General features: G+C 41.7%; 1 protein-coding gene across 4 annotated transcripts in view; it reads left to right on the top strand.

The window, feature by feature from the left end:
• LOC310685820 (melanopsin) overlaps positions 1-20,326 on the top strand; it is a 46,948-nt gene that overhangs the window by 19,036 nt on the left and 7,586 nt on the right. For 3 of the 4 annotated variants that reach the window (XM_083458816.1, XM_083458817.1, XM_083458815.1), the window contains 7 exons: positions 1,156-1,292; positions 4,321-4,454; positions 4,817-5,020; positions 8,814-8,985; positions 10,717-10,875; positions 13,779-13,886; positions 19,674-19,848. In XM_083458816.1, coding sequence (XP_083314942.1) covers positions 1,165-1,292; positions 4,321-4,454; positions 4,817-5,020; positions 8,814-8,985; positions 10,717-10,875; positions 13,779-13,886; positions 19,674-19,848 — 1,080 coding nt within the window. In that variant the 5' untranslated portion in view covers positions 1,156-1,164. The remainder of the gene's footprint in view (positions 1-1,155; positions 1,293-4,320; positions 4,455-4,816; positions 5,021-8,813; positions 8,986-10,716; positions 10,876-13,778; positions 13,887-19,673; positions 19,849-20,326) is intronic. The other variant, XM_083458818.1, reaches the window with a different exon arrangement.

Consider the following 20,326-nt stretch of genomic DNA (forward strand, 5'->3'; position numbering starts at 1 on the left):
AGGTACGCAGAAAGATGGGTTGAAAGCTTCCTCCTGACCCATTTCCACACCTCTCCTCCCATGTACCAGTCTGGTGTCTCCGATACCTGGTGTCTTCCCATCAACCCTGATCATTGGCCATGTTGGATGGAGCTGGTGGGGGTCCAGGCATGTGGAGGGCACCAGGCTGGAGAAAGCTGCCATATGCCATTGCATATGGAAAATAATGTCTAAATAAGGAGACACCCCCCCCACAGTTATTTGGATTTGTGATACCTCTTACCATGGATGTTGTTGCACTTAGACGTTTAACTTGTGTGCATTTAGCTTTATGTGCTTGGCAAAAAGCGGAAGGGGGCGGGTGATCGGAGTGGGGGGAAACTTTGGCAATCCCACCTGCTATTGAACCCGATGTGTTTTGACTATAGGTGGTTTTGGCTTTACGTGACTTTGTAAGTTGACAGAAGGGATACCAGTGGCGCTGTGGTCTAAACCACTGAGCCTCAGAAGGTTGGCAGTTCGAGTCCGCGTGATGGGGTGAGCTCCCGTTGCTGTCCCAGCTTCTGCCAACCTAGCAGTTCGAAAGCATACCAGTGCAAGTACTGTAGATAAATAGGTACCACTTCGGAGGGAAGGTCAGTGGCGTTTCTGTGTGCTCTGGTGCTCTCCATGGTCCTCCGTGTGCTAGTAGTGATTTAGTCATGCTGGCCACAATCCCAGAAAATCTGTCTGTGGACTAACACTGGCTCCCTCAGCCTGAAAAGCAAGATGAGCGCCACACCCCATAGTTGCCTTTGACTGGACTTAACTGTTCAGGGGTCCTTAAGTTGCGTGTTGCCTGTATTTCATAATAAACTCACAACAGCTGCACTGATACCATAATCCATAGAAATTAACCGTGTAAAAAGTCCAGACCAGCACCCATTGTTACATATCCATTCCAAGGGATTAATGAAGTGTGCTTATATGAGAATAACATTTGTCAGCTTTTCTGTTGTAAACTCTCCTTTCCATGGTTTTTTTTTTTAAAGCTATAAATATTTGATTGACTAAAATACTGCAGTTATCTGTGGGTAAGTAATGTTGCATGGCATGTTTTAATCATTTCAATGAAAACACATAGATTGGGGTGACATTTTGTTTCCTCTTCTGTTCCCTCCCCCCTCCCGCTTTCAGACACAGAATATGGGAACTCAGCACCGAATAAAAGTAGATGTTCCTGATCGTGTTCTTTACACTGTAGGCTCCTGTGTTCTTGTCATTGGTTCCATTGGAATCACAGGAAATCTCCTTGTTCTCTATGCATTTTACAGGTATGGTTTTCTCAGGCTGTGGATAAGTTTGAATAGGGTTTTTTTGTACTTTTTAAATGAAAGAGGAAAATCAACAACTTGAAGGGCTGTGTCTCTCGTCTCACCTCCACATGCAGGGAGATACAGCGCTTATACCTACCTGCAAGTTGAACATTCAGGATCAGGGTATATCTCAGGGTATATCCCTGCTTACTACTGTTTGATGATTAAAGCAGTGGTGCTGTATTCAAAGGGATGGTGGGAATACAAGAGGCGGGTTCAAAAGCCTGCTTGGAAATATAACCAACAGGCACCAGAAAGCAACAAAGTGAATATGAGAGAGCTATGACTAGGCAGGAATGGGAGATGTGCAGAATTTCAACAGGCACTCTGAAAAGCACCATTATACTAGAGAAGAAACATACACAGGATTGGAACTTCTATGTGAAAAGGATGTGCTTTAAAATAAATAAATAAATAAATAAATAAATAAATAAATAAATAAATAAATAAATAAATAAATAAATAACCAAAATACTGGCAAGCCCTATCTGTTCTAGCATTAATACTGCCAACACAAGTAGGTATTTGCACATATAATTGTGAACAAGATTTTTAGACTGTGTATATCATAGTGGAATGCTTGATGAAATTCACATTCCAACTTTCTATTATGTTTTTGTTACCCCAATAATATACAATGGTAAACAGAAATACAGTGGCCAAGTTAACCACTCGTATAAGAATTTCAGTTTTGAGACTTTCAGTTGTGAGAGATTGAAATGGCTTATTTTAAAAACATTTTCTCTGATTCCATATAGGAGGTCAGAATTTGCCCTGGTTTGTTTTGTCCAGGTAATGGTTTTTCTATTGCTGAAACAAGTTGCTCATTATCTTTTAACATTGCTCTGAGCTCAGGCACTGAAAATGAAAGCATGTTTTGTTTTAACATCTTACTGGTGTCACATCACAGTGTCACATATAATCTTCATGAAAGGCTACCATAAAAACAGTGATAGACTGTTGTGAAAATATCACTAGAAATTGAGGGTGATACCTCCTAGGTTCTAAAATTGTCACAATACTTTGAGCCGGTGATGGGATGTTCTTTTGCACAACAGCCTTGTTCTGCATGTCATGTGTGCCGTTCTTTTAAATCTCATCAACATTTCCTCCCAGCAAATCACACATTTGCAAAATATATCTATTTAAGTGGGAGAGAGACGACTTGAGCTTGGGATATTTTAGAATTTGAGTTCCAAAAGTAGTAGCAATGGGGGCAAATGTACCTTCTGAACATTAATTTGTTTATGACTAGGTTGCCTTCCAGATATAAGGGAGTTCAGGCGCTGTGCCCTGATATTCTGATGAACTTTCTGTGGACGTTGACAGCTGTGGCTTTGAGTTCTAGGTGAACTGAAACTGCTGAGTAATGCCACATGGATCACTGAGCAGCAGTCAGATAGTAATGACTTTTGGTCATGCTTAAACAAGGAAAGATTTGACCTAGTGACCTAAAGAAGCAGTACTAGAGTTCATAATTCATTCTCTTTCCTTCTGATTCCTTCTGTTTTGTCTTTGCCTGCTAACGCTGCAGGGTCTGTCAAAAACAAGCACAACATCAAAGAGTAGTATATCATGCCAGCATCTGTAAAGATGTGGCTCAGGAGCTACCCAGGCTGTCTGCTGAGACGATGTAATGTGGTATGAAAGCAATGCAATGTTGTAGAGCAGGTCTATAAAAATAATTTATTTGGTAAATTTTCTTGTATTGTGATTTTCTATGCAGGTAGGATTCAGAAAGTCAGGGACAATTTTTCCACCAGGGGACAGTATTCCTATCTTTTTAGTGAATGAGAGCATAAGATGATCCATAGGAATACTAATGTGAAATGATGCACCAGTAGCACCCATGGCAAATAAATGGTGGATGGTTTTAACAGTTGCGCCAAGGGATAGTTTAACCTACCGATTTTGCACTAATGTTTCCGATTCAAAAAGTAGATTCACACATGCCTACAACATACTCAGGTTGATGCCCCCCTCCCCAATTTCTTTGTAAGTATACATTACATATAGACATTCAGGCAAAGGTTCAATTTCCATTCATTTCTTCATGCATAGAGAGATCAAAGCAATGAAAAGCAACTTGTATTATCTCCATGTTAGCAGAAATGATCCAGTCACACACATACCTTTATATGTGGAAGGAGAAGCATTTCCCAAGCATTATATGTGGAGGGAGAAGCATTTCCCAAGCATTATATGTGGAGGGAGAAGCATTTCCCAAGCATTATATGTGGAGGGAGAAGCATTTCCCAAGATAGATAAATATGTAAAATTCTGCTAAGCTGAATAAAACTACCTTAATGGTGCTTTGAGTTTAAAATAAAAGTATGGAATAAGTTGTTGTTACAACATTTTAGTACTATGATTGCCAAGGTGATACTATGTTTGAAGCATCCGCAGTGTCCTGTTCTGTGGATTCTTAAGGCTGTGAAGGTAAGCAAGTATATTGTACACGGTTCGAGTGAGGGGTCGTATAAGAATACCTGTATAAATGAATGAATGAATGTCCCAGAAAGTTGAGACATGTGGAGTCAAAACAGGCAAAGTCAAGTGAGTCAGAAGCTCACTTCAAACAATGATCAAGTTGAAACCAAAGTAGGACCTTGGATAGCTCCAAGTGGATTAAGCTCTCTTCTAATAAGGTAACTGTAGGAAAATATTGTCCATGTGGAGAGGAAAATCCAGCTGAACCTTTTTTAGGCTGATAAGCTCCCTGGTATGGTTAGCTCAACAACCCTGGCTGGGTTGTTGTTGAAGAGGTCCTATCTAATTTTGGAGTCCTTGACATTTGTGAGTGTGGGGAAGTTGAAGTGCTGTAAGGGACCCATCCAATGAGTCTTGAGTATGGTGACAGGGTTTATTTAGCAAAACTAAATAAATGTGGTTTATTTTATTTTATAAATTGGATAATAATTAAAGATAAACTCACTGTTTTGCTTTCTTTCACCTTTTTGGGGGCACCATGATGATGCTTATTAAGCAACAAGCGGCTGAGGACACCGGCAAACTATTTCATAATGAATTTAGCGGCAAGTGATTTTCTGATGTCTGCAACTCAAGCTCCAATCTGCTTTCTCAACAGCATGCACACAGAATGGATACTCGGAGACATAGGTACTTTTCCAATGCTGTTTTGCACATGAACCTCTCCCTATTTCATGGAACTTGTCTTTGTGGCATGAGAAAGTTGTTGAAATCTATTTGCTGCTATAGACAAACTGACCCTGTTTTAAGAGTTACTGAGCATATCTGTCTTTTTGTCACTAAAGTCAGTTCCTCCTCCCTTCTGCTTCTTTTTAATGAAACCGCCTGTGAAAGGTGAACCAGGCAGTACAGTGTCCCCACCCCAGTACCATCATAATATACAAGCAACCATGTCAGTCTGTGAAAAGATATGCACGATTGTTTTGTTTTGTACCATCTCCCTACCTGCATTTCAAAAATGAAAACCTTGCACTCTCTTCTTTCTGTTTTAGGTTGTAACTTTTATGCTTTTTGTGGGGCACTCTTTGGAATAACTTCAATGATGACTTTATTAGCTATTTCAGTTGATCGCTACTGTGTGATTACTAAGCCTCTGCAGTCTATAAAAAGGTCTTCAAAGAAACGCTCGTGCATCATCATTGCCTTTGTCTGGCTCTACTCGCTGGGATGGAGCGTATGTCCTCTCTTTGGATGGAGTATGTTACTTATTCTTTTCTTAATGTATATACTGTCTTGTGTGCATTGCCTTTGCTTTCTTAAATATGTGTGGGATGGCTAAGTGACATTAGCAAATGGGGTGACAGTTAGCATTTCTAGGGCATTATTGCCAATGAGAAATCTGGTTCTTTTATAGTGGTGGAGTCCTTATTTTCAAAGTGAATCAGCTGGTAAAAGTAGATGAACAGGTTTATATCAACACTTGTCCTAGCTAGCAGAACCGGTAGGTGTTCCTCAGGTTCCTCATTAAGAGAGCTGCTGCATCAACAGAATGCTTAAGTGGAATCTGACTTACTCTATGTCTGCATCTCTTCATGTAGCTATTTGAAAGAAGAGCAGGAAGAGGAGGACTTTAATAAAGAATGGGGGAAGCCTTACAATCTGTTTGAAAAACTATTCTAAACAATGACACACATTGGTAGGGTTGACTTGTAGTAAAAATTTGAACTATGGAATGATATAGGCTTTACAGGAATAGAGTTATGAAAGAGATGCAGAGGGGGAAATCGTTATATTAAGATCCACAACGGGGTGCGGAGGGAAATCAAAGGGGATTTAATGTTTGTTTTTATTTTGCCTGTATATGTAAAATAGAAAATGGAAAGGAAGGAAGGAGCAGGAAGGCACTATCTGCAGGAAAAAAATAAGGGAAAGAAATCTCAGCATGTCAAGTTATTTTTCATGGGCAGTCTTGCAGCTCTGTGAAGTATCCAGGCTGTAATTGAAACACATTTTGAAACACATTTCCTGTGAACCTGTGGTTCTTCTTCCTTTTCTTTCACCTGTATCTATTAAATTGTCATATTTAGATAAGCTGCTTTGACAGGCAGGTAAGATGGCCCTTAAGATCCTTTCCATCTCTACAGTTCTATGATACTTGCACTGAGATAATCCCACAGAGGTCCCACAGTTAATAAGTCTGACAGCATATATCTAGTGGCATAGCCGTCAGTTTGCCAGAAACTCTGGTTGAGGGCTCTGTGCAGTCAGGTGTGGGATAAGTAAGAGGGATGGAGTGCCTCTCATGAAGACTGGAGCAGCAGAATGGTGCTGTTCCGCCCACCGCTACCTTCATAGATGGTACATCCCAGTGAGGAAGTGATGCCCTTCCTCAGGGTTGTATCCAGTACTGAATGAGCAGCATTCTGCTTCTTCAATGGGACTTTCTGCTTGTATGCCCCCAAAATCTTATTCAGAGGGTCCCCCAACCCTCTGGAGCAGATTTTGAGGGTTCACAGGAGGCTGCTGGGGAAGACAATGAAATTGCATTGCACAAGCAGACAGATGTTGCACAGGTCGAATGGCAGAGTTGCACACAACCCAAAGCTGCCACTTCTCTGTGGAAGCTTTCAGCTTCCTTCTGCCCCCACCTCACCAGCTGCCACTGGTTGTATATGGAGAGAAACCCTAACAGCTGAAGAAGCCTGAGGGATTTTGTTCTTGAGTTCTGCTGTGTGTCCCTGCCATAGCTATCAACTTTCAGATTTGAAAGTAAGGGATCAGCAGCCTCACCTGTCCTGGGGACAGTCTACGGGATATCTAACAATCCAGGACAGCAGCAGGAAATGGCTCTGGAATAAGGGAATTTCCCACAAAAAAAGGGAAGGTTGACAGCTATAGTCCCTGCTATGTCTATTTTGTTGCATTGTTAGGAGTGTTTTTAATCTGATTTATATTTTTTTACTTGTAAGCCACTCTGGAGTAGTGAGAAATGTAACACCTGTAAATGTAAATATATGACAGATAATACCATAAATATTACAAATATTTGGAAATATTTATATCTTTGTAATATCATTATAAGAAGATATAATATCATTACAGTGGTGCCCCGCAAGACGAATGCCTCGCAAGACGGAAAACTCGCTAGACGAAAGAGTTTTCCGTTTTGGAGGTGCTTTGCAAAATGAATCTCCTATGGGCTTGCTTCGCAAGACGAAAATGTCTTGCGAGTTCCTGCGGGTTTTTTCCCCTCCCCCCTTTTTCTAAGCCGCTAAGCCGCTTATCAGCTGATCCGATAAGCTGATAAGCCGCTAATAGCGCTAATCCGCTAATCCGTCAATGGGCTTGCTTCGCAAGACGAAAAAACCGCTAGACGAAGAGAATCACAGAACGGATTCTTTTCGTCTTGCGAGGCACCACTGTATTGTAATATCATTATAAGAAGCACAATGGCCAGTTATTATGCACATTAACCTCTCAGTTTAACATCCCCTATAGATATAGAAAGATAGATTTCCAGCATAACTTTTTGAAAGTTCAGGGTTGTCGAATCAGTGATTTATGATTTAATTTAGAACAAAAGCCCCTGCTAGAAAAGCCTTGAAAGACCCATAATGAAAATGGCATTAACCACTAGGACATGCAGAGCAACCTTATTAATAAATGCTATCAAATTTGTCTAAGAAAAAGGAGCTGACCCTATCTCTATTTGCCAGCATCATTTTCAGAGGGTTTCTTGCCTCCCAGGAAGCATTCAGCGTGACCATGTGAAGATTTTCAAAGGTTGCTCATGGAAGATTGGCAGTTTTCTGATTACTTGTGCATAATACATTTGTTCGTAATAAGAACTGATCTTAATAAGGCCCAGTTGGGTGACTGAATGCATGCCATTTTTAGACAGCAGAATTATAACTGTGTTTTCTAGGACAGACTTGAACTCTTCAAGAAAGCAAACATACTTTTCCCTGAGACTGAAAATATTTGTGGGGGATGTACCATCGAGCTTCAGACAAGTGTTTGCATGACTAGCAGGTGCAAACCTATGCGCATTGATTGTACATGTCTATTCAGAAGTAAGCCCCATTGAGATCAATGATATTTACTCCCAGTTATGGGTAGGATTGTGGCCCTAGACTATCATCCTGTGTGTCACTTACCTTAAAGTAAATCCAACTGAACTCAAAGGGGCTAACTGCCTAGTAGATATGTGCATAATTTGATGCACGTTATTGATTTTATTCAAATCGGGGGCAGTAGACACAGTGGCCTCCAGATGTTGCTTGAATGCATTGCCCATCATCCCTGATCATTATGCATGCTGGTGGGAGTTTGGGAGTCCAACAGCTTCTGGAGGGCATCATATTAGCTGCCCCTGATTTAGATTACAGTGGTACCTTGGGTTAAGTACTTAATTCGTTCTGGAGGTCCGTTCTAAACCTGAAACTGTTCTTAGCCTGAAGCACCACTTTAGCTAATGGGGCCTCCAGCTGCCCCCGTGCTTCTGGAGCACGATTTCTGTTCTCATCCTGAAGCAAAGTTCTTAACCCGAGGTACTATTTCTGGGTTAGCGGAGTCTGTAACCTGAAGTGCATGTAACCTGAAGCGTATGTAACCCGAGGTACCACTGTATTTTATCTTTTAAGAACCACTTCTCCCCAGACAGCTCACAAATGAAAGATCAGAACAACACACAACAAATAATAAATTTAAAAGCAGCAGTGAGATTAAAAGTGAAAGCCAATCTGCAGCATGAAATTGGCACAGCCAATGAGAATTGAGCCCAAGACATGCTTTCTTACAAGCAACTGCCACTGAACTATTTCCGAGTAACTATGCATAGCAACTAAGTTATGCCATTGTGCTATTATGCTATTGTGGCCCCTGAAAGCTTATGACACAATAAGTTAATAGTGTCACAAAATTATTTGTTATGTTTACTGCAGCAGACTATAACAGTCTCCTATGAAGTAGTGCTGCTTTTTCTTAATTGTCAAGCTCCTGCATCTGTTCTTATTTATGCATTGTATTAATAATCATGTTTATTCTCAGGTTCCTATATACCTGAAGGTTTGATGATATCTTGTACGTGGGACTACGTATCCTATTCTCCAGCAAACAGAAGTTATACCATGATGTTATGTTGCTTTGTGTTCTTTATCCCTCTGATAATAATCTTCCACTGCTATCTATTCATGTTTCTGGCCATTAGAAGTACTGGCAGGTAAGCAGAGCACTGAAAAATATTCATATAAATAGATAATTATTTTGTTGGTTGTTTCTTCTTTTTAATCACAGTTAACTTGCTGCTTATGGCTTCAAGACTTTGTTAAAGAAGAAGAGGATCAATGGCAAGAAATATCTATTTTTATGGGAATTATTTTCCTTTCTGTCCCTGATGACTTTTGACTTGGGCAGAGCAATCCAAATTCCTGATCTCCTGGAATGGAGGGAGTATGGATGAGACTTCTGGAGGTGTCCCCTCTGCCTGGCTGTGCCTGCCTCTACCAGTAGGGAGACTCTACAGCAGACATCCCTCTGCTAACTGCCCAAAACACAGATGGGCAGAAGCTACTGTCAGCAGAACCCTTGTCAGCGATAGTCAGGAAGTGGGTGGACCTGAGTCAGCCAAGGAGCTGCTGGACCCTAAACTGGTCTAGCTATCAGCAAACTGTGGTGAGGGGCCCAATCCAGGCTTGCTTGGTTGCAGAAAACATGCACACTTTCCCTTCCTCTCCACCTTTTTCTACCTTGGTTGGCATGAGCAGTGGGGGGGGGGGTCCCTGGGTGCTGTGGTTGCTCTGCCACTCCACTGAAACCTGCTGTGGCCTACCAGAGGTTAGAAGTCTGCCCTTAATTGGGCAGTCTTTTTAAAGGTGTTTGGACTTATTGGTTGGTTATATTTATTGTATCGGTCTAAGAGAATGTGGATACAAAGGAACTTAGTTAATACTTTTCATTGAACCATTTTCTATAAATATGGAAGAATCCCAGCTTCATAGAACTAGGCTGGAAAAGTGCAAATAATCCTTGTACAGTGGTACCTCGGGTTAGGAACTTAATTCGTTCCGGAGGTCCGTTCTTAACCTGAAACTGTCCTTAATCTGAAGCACCACTTTAGTTAATGGGGCCTCCCGCTGCTGCCAAGCCACCACCACACGATTTCTGTTCTCATCCTGAAGCAGAGTTCTTAACCTGAGGTACTATTTCTGGGTTAATGGAGTCTGTAACCTGAAGCATCTGTAACCTGAAGCATCTGTAACCCGAGGTACCACTGTATATATGTATACAACAATTCCTTGTTCTGCTTGCATCTTTTGCAATACAGTGGTACCTTGGGTTACATATGCTTCAGGTTACATACGCTTCATGTTACAGACTCCACTAACCCAGAAATAGTACCTTGGGTTAAGAACTTTGCTTCAGGATGAGAACAGAAATCGTGCAGCGGTGGCAGCACGGCAGCAGCGGGAGAATCCATTAGCTAAAGTGATGCTTCAGGTTAAGAACAGTTTCAGGTTAAGAACAGACCTCCGGAACAAATTAAGTACATAGCCAGAGGTACCACAGTACTCCAAAGTTCCTCAGCCATCTTCATTTTGAGGTGTGCATGTTTTTGATGCAAATCTCACCATGTGTAAGAGCCACTTTACAAACCTTACGCAGAATGTAGGGAACGGAAGGAGCAATTAGTTGTACTTCCTGTCCTGCTCTCATCCACCTCAAAGCTGCTACCAATGTAAACTATCTCACAAAAATTCATGAGACCAGTATATCAGGTGGGGGAGGGGAACTAAATATAATTAGGAGAACACACATACATGTTCTCTGCCTCTTTTTTTGAAGTGCTGTTTTAAGAGAAGCTATGCACCATTGCATTTACTGCTAGTAATGCCTTTCACACGCTGAATGAAGTGTTTTTTCCTTAAAATACCTCCTGCTGTTTCTTTCATAGGAATGTTCAGAAGTTAGGATCAACCTATAACCGGAAGTCGAATGTTTCACAGTCAGTGAAGAGTGAATGGAAGTTAGCAAAAATTGCCTTTGTGGCTATTGTGGTGTTTGTTCTGTCCTGGTCCCCATATGCTTGTGTCACTCTGATTGCGTGGGCAGGGTAAGTGGCAAGCCACCAATGAATCAGTTTCAAGGGTGGATAAGGATTATGGGTGTGTGTGTAAAATATCCATCCTGAAACTTCAGTTCCCTTGAGGAATGTAAGAACTTTTTTCTCCCTCGTTTGCTTTGTGAATGAGGCATAATTGTAATAAATGCTACCATCTACAAGGCTAAACATCTTTACAAGTGCCCCCCCCCACTTAGGCGCAATAGACTCATGTGTGACCGCATATACGCATGGTGCCAGGAAGTAAATGAATAATTCGATTCAAAACTAGGGGTGGTGGGAGAGACCTGGAGAGTCCTCATTGCTCATGTGGAAACCCTCCCTGGAGCCCAAAGAGGATGTCGGTGACGGCAGAGGAAGCCCCAAAGAGACTGGAGGTGCAGCAGGGTTTTGTTTAGGCTGCTCAGCCTCCCCGCCTAAAAGCTGATGCTCGCAATAGCGCAGCAGCAGCCGCTTCTCCATGTGTCCTCCAGCCAGCCCCAGAGCTTCAATTCTAGTCGTCAGTATTTTTGGATACAGTGTTTTTGGTCCGGATTGGAGAGAGAGCGTCAGAGAGGGCTTTTAAAGGGTGTTTTGAGGCTGTCCCCAATTAAGTGATATTTGCTTATTGTATAGAAGCCTGGAACGTAACCCCTGCATAAGTGGGGTGGACACCTGTATACAGAAGCTAAACACCTAGTTAGAGGTGAATTCCGCCCCCCCCCCCCCAGAATATTCCTGCAGAGAAAATGGAGTATGATGCACCATTCTACTTCACATTAAAGTATCTGATTTTCTGCCTGTTTTCCTATAAAAATGTCCACCATCACCTATGCAGATTTGTAGATAATTGCTTGTGCCTGTAATAACTCACACATTCTGATTCAAAAACAGAATGCTGCAAGCAATTGCAAAATGCCTACCATCTTTTGTTTGGAACCTATAATGTGATACGTAGTGAAGAATAATTAAAGACACCTAAAGTACACTTAATTGGAGATATGAAAGGAACATTTCATACAAAGATTACCATAATAAAGGACAAAACTGGTAAGGACCTAACAGAAGCAGAAGACATCAAGAAGAGGTGGCAAGAATACACAGAGGAATTATACCAGAAGGATATGGATGGCTCGTACACCCCAGGTAGTGTGGTTGCTGACCTTGAGCCAGACATCCTGGAGAGTGAAGTCAAATGGGCCTTAGAAAGCACTGCAAATAACAAGGCCAGTGGAAGTGATGGTATTCCAGCTGAACTATTTAAAATTTTAAAAGATGATGCCGTTAAGGTGCTACACTCAATATGCCAGCAAGTTTGGAAAACTCAGCAGTGGCCAGAGGATTGGAGAAGATCAGTCTACATCCCAATCCCAAAGAAGGGCAGTGCCAAAGAATGCTCCAACTACCGCACAATTGCACTCATTTCACGTGCTAGCAAGGTTATGCTTAAAATGCTGCAAGGCAGGCTTAAGCAGTATGTGGACCGAGAACTCCCAGAAGTGCAAGCTGGATTTAGAAGAGGCAGAGGAACCAGAGACCAAATTGCAAACATGCGCTGGATTATGGAGAAAGCTAGAGAGTTCCAGAAAGACATCTACTTCTGCTTCATTGACTATGCAAAAGCCTTTGACTGTGCTGACCACAGCAGACTATGGCAAGTTCTTAAAGAAATGGGAGTGCCTGATCACCTCATCTGTCTCCTGAGAAATCTCTATGTGGGACAAGAAGCTACAGTTAGAACTGGATATGGAACAACTGATTGGTTCAAAATTGGGAAAGGAGTACGGCAAGGCTGTATATTGTCCCCCTGCTTATTTAGCTTATATGCAGAATTCATCACGCGAAAGGCTGGGCTGGATGAATCCCAAGCCAGAATTAAGATCGCCGGAAGAAATATCAACAACCTCAGATATGCAGATGACACAACCTTGATGGCAGAAAGTGAGGAGGAGTTAAAGAACCTTTTAATGAAGGTGAAAGAGGAGAGCACAAAATATGGGCTGAAGCTCAACATCAAAAAAACAAAGATCATGGCAACTGGTCCCATCACCTCCTGGCAAATAGAAGGGGAAGAAATGGAGGCAGTGAGAGATTTTACTTTCTTGGGCTCCATGATCACTGCAGATGGTGACAGCAGCCACAAAATTAAAAGACGCCTGCTTCTTGGGAGAAAAGCAATGACAAACTTAGACAGCATCTTAAAAAGTAGAGACATCACCTTGCCAACAAAGGTCCGTATAGTAAAAACTATGGTTTTCCTAGTAGTGATGTATGGAAGTGAAAGCTGGACCATAAAGAAGGCTGATCGCCATAGAATTGATGCTTTTGAATTATGGTGCTGGAGGAGACTCTTGAGAGTCCCATGGACTGCAAGAAGATCAAACCTCTCCATTCTTAAGGAAATCAGCCCTGAGTGCTCACTGGAAGGACTGATTGTGAAGCTGAGGCTCCAATACTTTGGCCACCTCATGAGAAGAGAAGACTCCCTGGAAAAGACCCTGATTCTGGGAAAGATGGAGGGCACAAGGAGAAGGGAATGACAGAGATGGTTGAATAGTGTTCTCGAAGCTACCAGCATGGGTTTGAGCAGACTGCGGGAGGCAGTGGAAGACAGAAGTGCCTGGCGTGCTCTGGTCCATGGGGTCACAAAGAGTCGGACACGACTAAACGACTAAACAACAACAAAGTACACTTGATATTGAGCATGTTTTAATACTTCTGGAGTAATTGCTCTTCTCGCAAAATCCTGAAGTTTAATACCAGAAGAAAATATCAAATGTGGTCCTCCACCCTACAGCATTTCAACCTCACATCGGTCAGGAAATATTCAAACTATTTTGTGCTTTGTTGATAGTGTTGGCCCTTTTAGTTATTACCCTTGTATTTTAATGCTGTGTTTTTTTTCTTGTTTCTAGCTATGCCAAGACCTTAAACCCATATTCTAAATCAGTGCCAGCTGTTATTGCCAAAGCTTCTGCGATCTACAATCCCATAATCTATGCAATCATTCACCCAAGATACAGGTAGTGTGAATGCATCCCTATGTTAATATTTTATACAGAGATATGCATTGTTTTGAATGAATTCACCGTTGGATGGTAAAGAGAACGTATTACTTGAATCACTGCATTTTGAGTATTTCCTTCCATTTGGATTCTGTATTCTGCAGAATAGAGTTCCATGCTGGGTATTTGGTGAAGAGTGTGTCACAGACCTTGCAAGACCAAGCAAATTCCTAAGTATAGAAACCTAGTAAGCTTCTAGCCAGGCCATTGGTCCATCTAGTTCAGGGGTCAGCAAACTTTCTCAGCAGGGGGCCAGTCCACTGTCCCTCAGACCTTGTGGGGGGGGGCGGACTATATTTTTTTTGGGGGGGGGAATGAACAAATTCCCACAAATAACCCAGAGATGCATTTTAAATAAAAGTACACATTATATGCATGTAAAAACACCAGGCAGGCCCCACAAATTACCCAGAGATGCATTTTAAATAAAAGGACACATTCTACTCATGTAAAAACATGCTGATTCCTAGACTGTCCGTGGGCCGGATTTAGAAGGCAATTGGGCCACATCCAGCCCCTGGGCCTTAGTTTGCCTACCCATGATCTAGTTCAATTTTGTCTACACTGGTGAGCAGCAGCTCTCCTGCACTTCAGGCAAGAGGCTCTTCCAATCCTACCTGGAAATGTGGAGGACTGAACCATCTGCATGCCGGGCATGTGATCTACAACTGAGCTAGAGCTCTTCATTAAGATACTTCACTAAGATTGTACACTTCACTCCTCCCTAGTACAGGGCTGCTAGTACGATGGCCTGGTGCATACCAGTGATGTAATCAGAAAGCCTAGAAGCCTCGACACCCATCAGCCTTCTCTGCTTCCCTATGGCAGGGTCCAAGATAAATTGGGACAGGGAGCAGCACTTTGTACCATTAGGATTATACAGTGGTACCTTGGTACTCAAACAACTTGGAACCCAAACACTGCAAACCTGGAAGTAAATGTGGCGGTTTGCAAACATTTTCAGAAGTCGAACATTTGAGTGTTACGCTTCTGTTTTGAGTGTTATGCTGAGGTCTGTCTATTTTTGCTATTTATTTTGCATTTTTGTTTTAGCGCTCTTTTTTGTTTTGTTTTTGTGACTTTGTGGAACCCAGTTCAGCTACTGTTTGATTGATTGTGTGACTGCAGTACATTATTGCTTTCATTTTATGGATCAATGGTCTTGTTAGATAGTAAAATTCATGTTAAATTGCTGTTTTAGGGGTTGTTTTAAAAGTCTGGAATGGATTAATCCATTTTGCATTACTTCTGTGGGAAAGCGCGTCTTGGTTTTGGAACAGACCTCCGGAACGGATTAAGTTTGAGAACCAAGGTACCACTGTATTAGGTTCTAAGGCTCTGAATGCTTCTGTAAGTGAACCATGCAATCAGGGTCATGCACATTTGATTTGAAATCTTCTACCCCAGTTTGCTATCACTCCTTTTTCAGTTCAGCAGCCAAGTCTGGTTAACAATTAAAGACAAGTAATTTGTAGCGTCGAAACACAGTAAAACTGAGTTTTCTGCTGAGCTTGAAATTGCTTCTATATTCAGAAACTAATGGATTCTGTTAAAATACTTTACAGTTCAGGTAAACTCCCCCCCCCCCAAGGGATGTGTTCCTATTTTCCCAGTTGCTGGAAGATTTTTCAACACAGAATCTTTATTAGCCCAAATACTGCAATGCATTTTTCTCCCATTTAGGGAAAAGCAAGTACAAGAGCAGAAACTAGAGGGCCCTCCATTATTCTTAACTCTTCACCATGACTAACAGAAACAACATTAACTGTGCGCAACAAGCAAATATATGCACGTTTGTTTGATCGGTATATAGAATTGGTTTGCCTTGGTGTATAGATTTTTTATTCTTTTTTATTGGTTTAAGTTGAGAGTGGGGAACATATGGCTTGCAGACCAAACTTGGTTTTCCAGGGATTCAAATTTGGTCTTGGAGGGCATTTTCCCCAAACTACACCTGACAGCTGCCAGTGCACAATCAGAAGCCTTAAAGCAGCGGTTCTCAACCTGTGGGTACCCAGATGTTGCTGGATTACAACTCCCACCATCCCTAGCTAGCAAGGCCAGAGCTCAGGGATGATGGGAGTTGTAGTCCAGCAACATCTTGGGATCCACAGGTTAAGAACCGCTGCCTTAAAGCATGGATAGGCAAACTAAGGCCTGGGGGCTGGATGCGGCCCAATCGCCTTCTAAACCCGGCCCAGGAATCAGCGTGTTTTTACATGAGTAGAAAGTGTCCTTTTATTTAAAATGCATCTCTGGGTTATTTGTGGGGCATAGGAATTCGTTCATTTCCCCCCCTCCAAAATATAGTCCGGCCCCCCACACGGTCTGAGGGACAGTGGACTGGCCCCCTGCTGAAAATTTTTGTTGATCCCTGCCTTAAAGTGTGCTCCAAATTGTTCATTGGCAAAGGAAAGCAGGCTCCAGCTCTGCTGCCCATCATCTGGCTGAGCTGAAGCCATGTGGCTTGGTTGCATGAGCAAGTTTCCCATCGGGAAAATTTCAGGTGGGAAGAGTGCTGTTGTGCTGACGTGTTGCTTGCCGGCATGGAGTGGTTGCCCACTGTAGTAACAGGATGATGGACTAGATGGGCTATTGACCTGATCCAGTAGGCTCTTCTTATGTTCATAAATGGTGTGTATGTGAGAGTGAGAGTGAGAGTGAGAGAGAGAGAGAGAGAGAGAGAGAGAGAGAGAGAAAAGAAAGAGAGAAAGAGAGAGAGATTCTGATACTGTCACAAACAAACACTGTCATTGCACCATCTCCAGAGTTATTAGATTCAAGGACACATAACTTTTTTGAATCATGGCCAATAGATAAATGACTTTGTTTTACTTCTGTTTTACTAAAAGGAAATGCTGCATAAAAGTTTTAAACAATAGATACATAATTCTGCCACAAGGTGGCAGCATAAATCATCTGTGTGATTTTATCCTTGGCAGCAAATGAAACTACTTAACAATCTTTTATAAAAAGTTTGTAGTATACTAACAGCATTCTGTGACGCATAACGGCCATTCTTTTCATCACGTGTTTGGGTGAATTTCTTCATAACTTTTTGTTTGTTTATCAAAGCATTCATGGATTTCAGAATGCAAAGTTTCTTAAATTTGGGTATAGCAACAACAACAATAGTAATAACTATAATTTATTATTTGTACCCCGCCCATCTGGCTGGGTTTCCCCAGCCACTCTGGACGGCTTCCAACAAAGTTTAAAAATACATTACAATGTCACACATTAAAAACTTCCCAAAACAGGGCTACTTTCAGATGTACCATTTATTTATGTTGCCATCCTATATTCCTCTTAGGCCAGCTGGATGGATGCAGGATTAATTGAAACATTAAATTTGAATTGCGAGAGCTTCATATTTCCTAAAATGTTCAGCTGTTTCTATACGTACTGACTGATGCATCCTAGTTTTATGCATCCTAGTGGGAACTGATGTCCCACAGATTCCTGGGGTGATTAAGCAAACAATCAGTTGCAGAAGTTCAGCCTTTGGGCTTCTCTAAACAACCTATATATCCCTTATTCATCCTGATTTGTTTCCGTAAAACTTATGTGGAGATTAGATTATATCATATCTTGTCTTCCATTGAGCATTTGTTCTGGTGTGTTTGTGGGGCTATTATGAGACAATGATTATTCTGCACTTATCATGGTTTGCTTGCAGGTTGTTCACATGTCTTCCCCTTGGGCATTTGTTTATCCCACACTTTTCAAAGCATTTCCCCATCACATTACAAACCACAAAAGTCTTGTTCTTTTTAAAAGGGGGGTTGTATTGCACTTTAACCCACTTTAATTATGCAAACCTAAAGTTCTGGTATGTACTTGAATCCCTTCTGCAAAATAGTGATAGACCAGAGACGCTCTTATATTATCTTATATTTTTACTCTATTCCATCTCCCAAAGAATCAGGGCATGTAACTATAGTTACTGCAAAGCCCCTTAAAAATAAATATTGGGATGGATCTAAAGGGCTCCTTTCACTCACAGAAGAGTTATTTTATATCTTGAACTAGAGGGGGTTGCACAATACAAGTGACAATCTCAGTTTGCAGAGCATGAGACTCTTAATCCTAAAGTTGTGAGATTGAACCCCATGACGGACGACAAGATTGCATGGGGGTTGGACTAGATGACCCTTGTGGTCCCTTCCAACTCTGCAATTCTGTGATTCTAAACTCTGCTTGTGCAAATGGAAGAATAACTTGTTTATGGAACATAAACACGATAGCACTGTGTGAATTAACTCTGAAGCACAGGCACTGAGCTCAGAAGAGGTGTGGAGGGGAGAGAGGCTAGCTACATAGACTCATTTATTTGCAAGTAATTTATACTCTGATATGTATTTGTATAAGCCATTCTTCTGCTAGTTCTGATTAATGAAAAATATGTAAATACTGTTGTTTGGGGGCTTGTTCCCAAATGGTGGGAAGACTTGTTCCCAAATTTGTCACTCGACTTCGTTGGAATGAAAACCCACCCCACAAAGAACTAAAGACACACTCCGTTCCATGCACAGCCAGCAATCAATTATTCTTTAGTAGCTTACAGACCATTTTTGCCTTCACTGTAGAATGGTGCTGTGGTTAGAGCGCCAAACTATGACAAAGGGAAGCTGAGTTCCCTAGGAAGCCCCCTGCATGACCAAACTTCCTCTCTCAGCCCTGTCCTCTACCTCACAAGAGCATGAAAGGGAATGCTAAGCATGTATGCTGCCCTAGGGCTGCTTGAAGGAAAGCTTGAGATAAAAATGAAGTCAATAAATAATACGTGGAAAGGAAGCACAGGAAATGTCATTGATAAAAAGTTCACGTACAAGTTCATTCTGTTTCTGTAATGCCCAAGGAAGTGACTGCTTTAGATGAACTTAATTTAAAAAAAATGTGCAAGGTTTAAGAAATAGTGAGGTTGCAGTCCTGGGGAAAAGGGGTGTATTAGGACCAAACTGTACACAATGTGATAGCCACACTTGCTTATTCATACAGCTGGCGTGTTAAGGTAACAAAGCTGTGAGCAGAAGCTTTGTTTGTTTTGTTTTTGCAGATGAAGTGTATCTCAGTAGCAGAGCATTTGCTCTGCATGCATAAGATCTTTGACTCAGCCTACAGGTAGAGCTAGGGACAAGGGTGGCGCTGTGGATGCATTCTTCAATGTGTCCTTGATGCAATAATAGCACATTTGTGGTAGATTCATAGTGGCCCATCATCCATGCCTCATTCTGCTTTATCAGTTGTTCTTCAATGTGTGCCTAGAGTTATCATATTTTTGCTGCCTGGCAGGACACTCTTGTATTGAAGCACAACAAAAACGAGGCAAAAGGAAATCTGGAACATTTCTGGTATAAAATGTTTCAGCAAGAAGTTACAGGACTGATTGGAAATGAAGCAGTATACGTCCATCTCAAAACATTTTCAAGCCTTTTTCAGCATTGAGAAGGGGATTGCATGTAACACACCCACCCACACAATACCACCACCCGCAATACTGCCACAAGAACAAACAATCATGAAGAGACAATAAAAAGGACTTCTGGAGATGCCTATAGTCTTTGAACTGGCTCTTATATAGATGGTTTTAAGAGAACCAAGACTTAACTCTTTTCTATACCATACAGCTGGGTCTCCTGAAATGTGCAGTCTGTTCTTTCGAAGTATTCTCCAAACTCTGTTTTCATTCACTGCATTTTTTTTGCTGTTCTGTTTCATACTATTTTTTATTATGTCTTTTAGGAGAACTATTCGAAGTGCTGTCCCTTGCTTGAGATTCCTTATACGGATCTCACCAAGCGATCTTTCAACAAGTTCTGTGAACGAGTCGTCATTCAGGGCTTCTATGTCCAGCCGTCACTCTTTTGCTGCCAGGAACAAGAGCAGTTGTGTTTCTTCCATTTCTGCAGCAGAAACTGTAAGTTTGGCGTGGGTGACAGTCTCCCAGGTCACATCCTTTTGCTTCACATTAAAGGTGGCAGACTAAACTGCTGGATGGCACTCACCAACCCGAGTTCACTATTAGAAGGAGTGATGATAGGAAAACTCATATTCATTAAGCACTTCCAAACCTCATTGAGAATCCATGCACTTCCAACTCTACAGTTCTATGGTTCTGTAATATTAGTGGTAGAATCAGACATGTGCTTCATTTTTTCTTTAAGCAGCCACAGGATTCCTTCCTCCCCGCCCCCTTGCAAAAAGGTTAGCATGACTACACACTCACACAAATACTTACTTTGCAAGGCTTTGTGTGCCTGATAAAGTTTGTCTGGTTAAAAAATCAATCTGTGGGGAAGTGGATTGACTGGGTGGGGTGGGGTGATTGCCACAAAAGCCAACTAATTAGATATTAATATAACAGGATTTTGTGAGAAAGGGGAAGAACCAGTTTC

The sequence above is a fragment of the Podarcis liolepis genome, assembly GCF_965112155.1.
Source record: "Podarcis liolepis genome assembly, chromosome: 9".
Taxonomy (NCBI): Eukaryota; Metazoa; Chordata; class Lepidosauria; order Squamata; family Lacertidae; genus Podarcis; species Podarcis liolepis.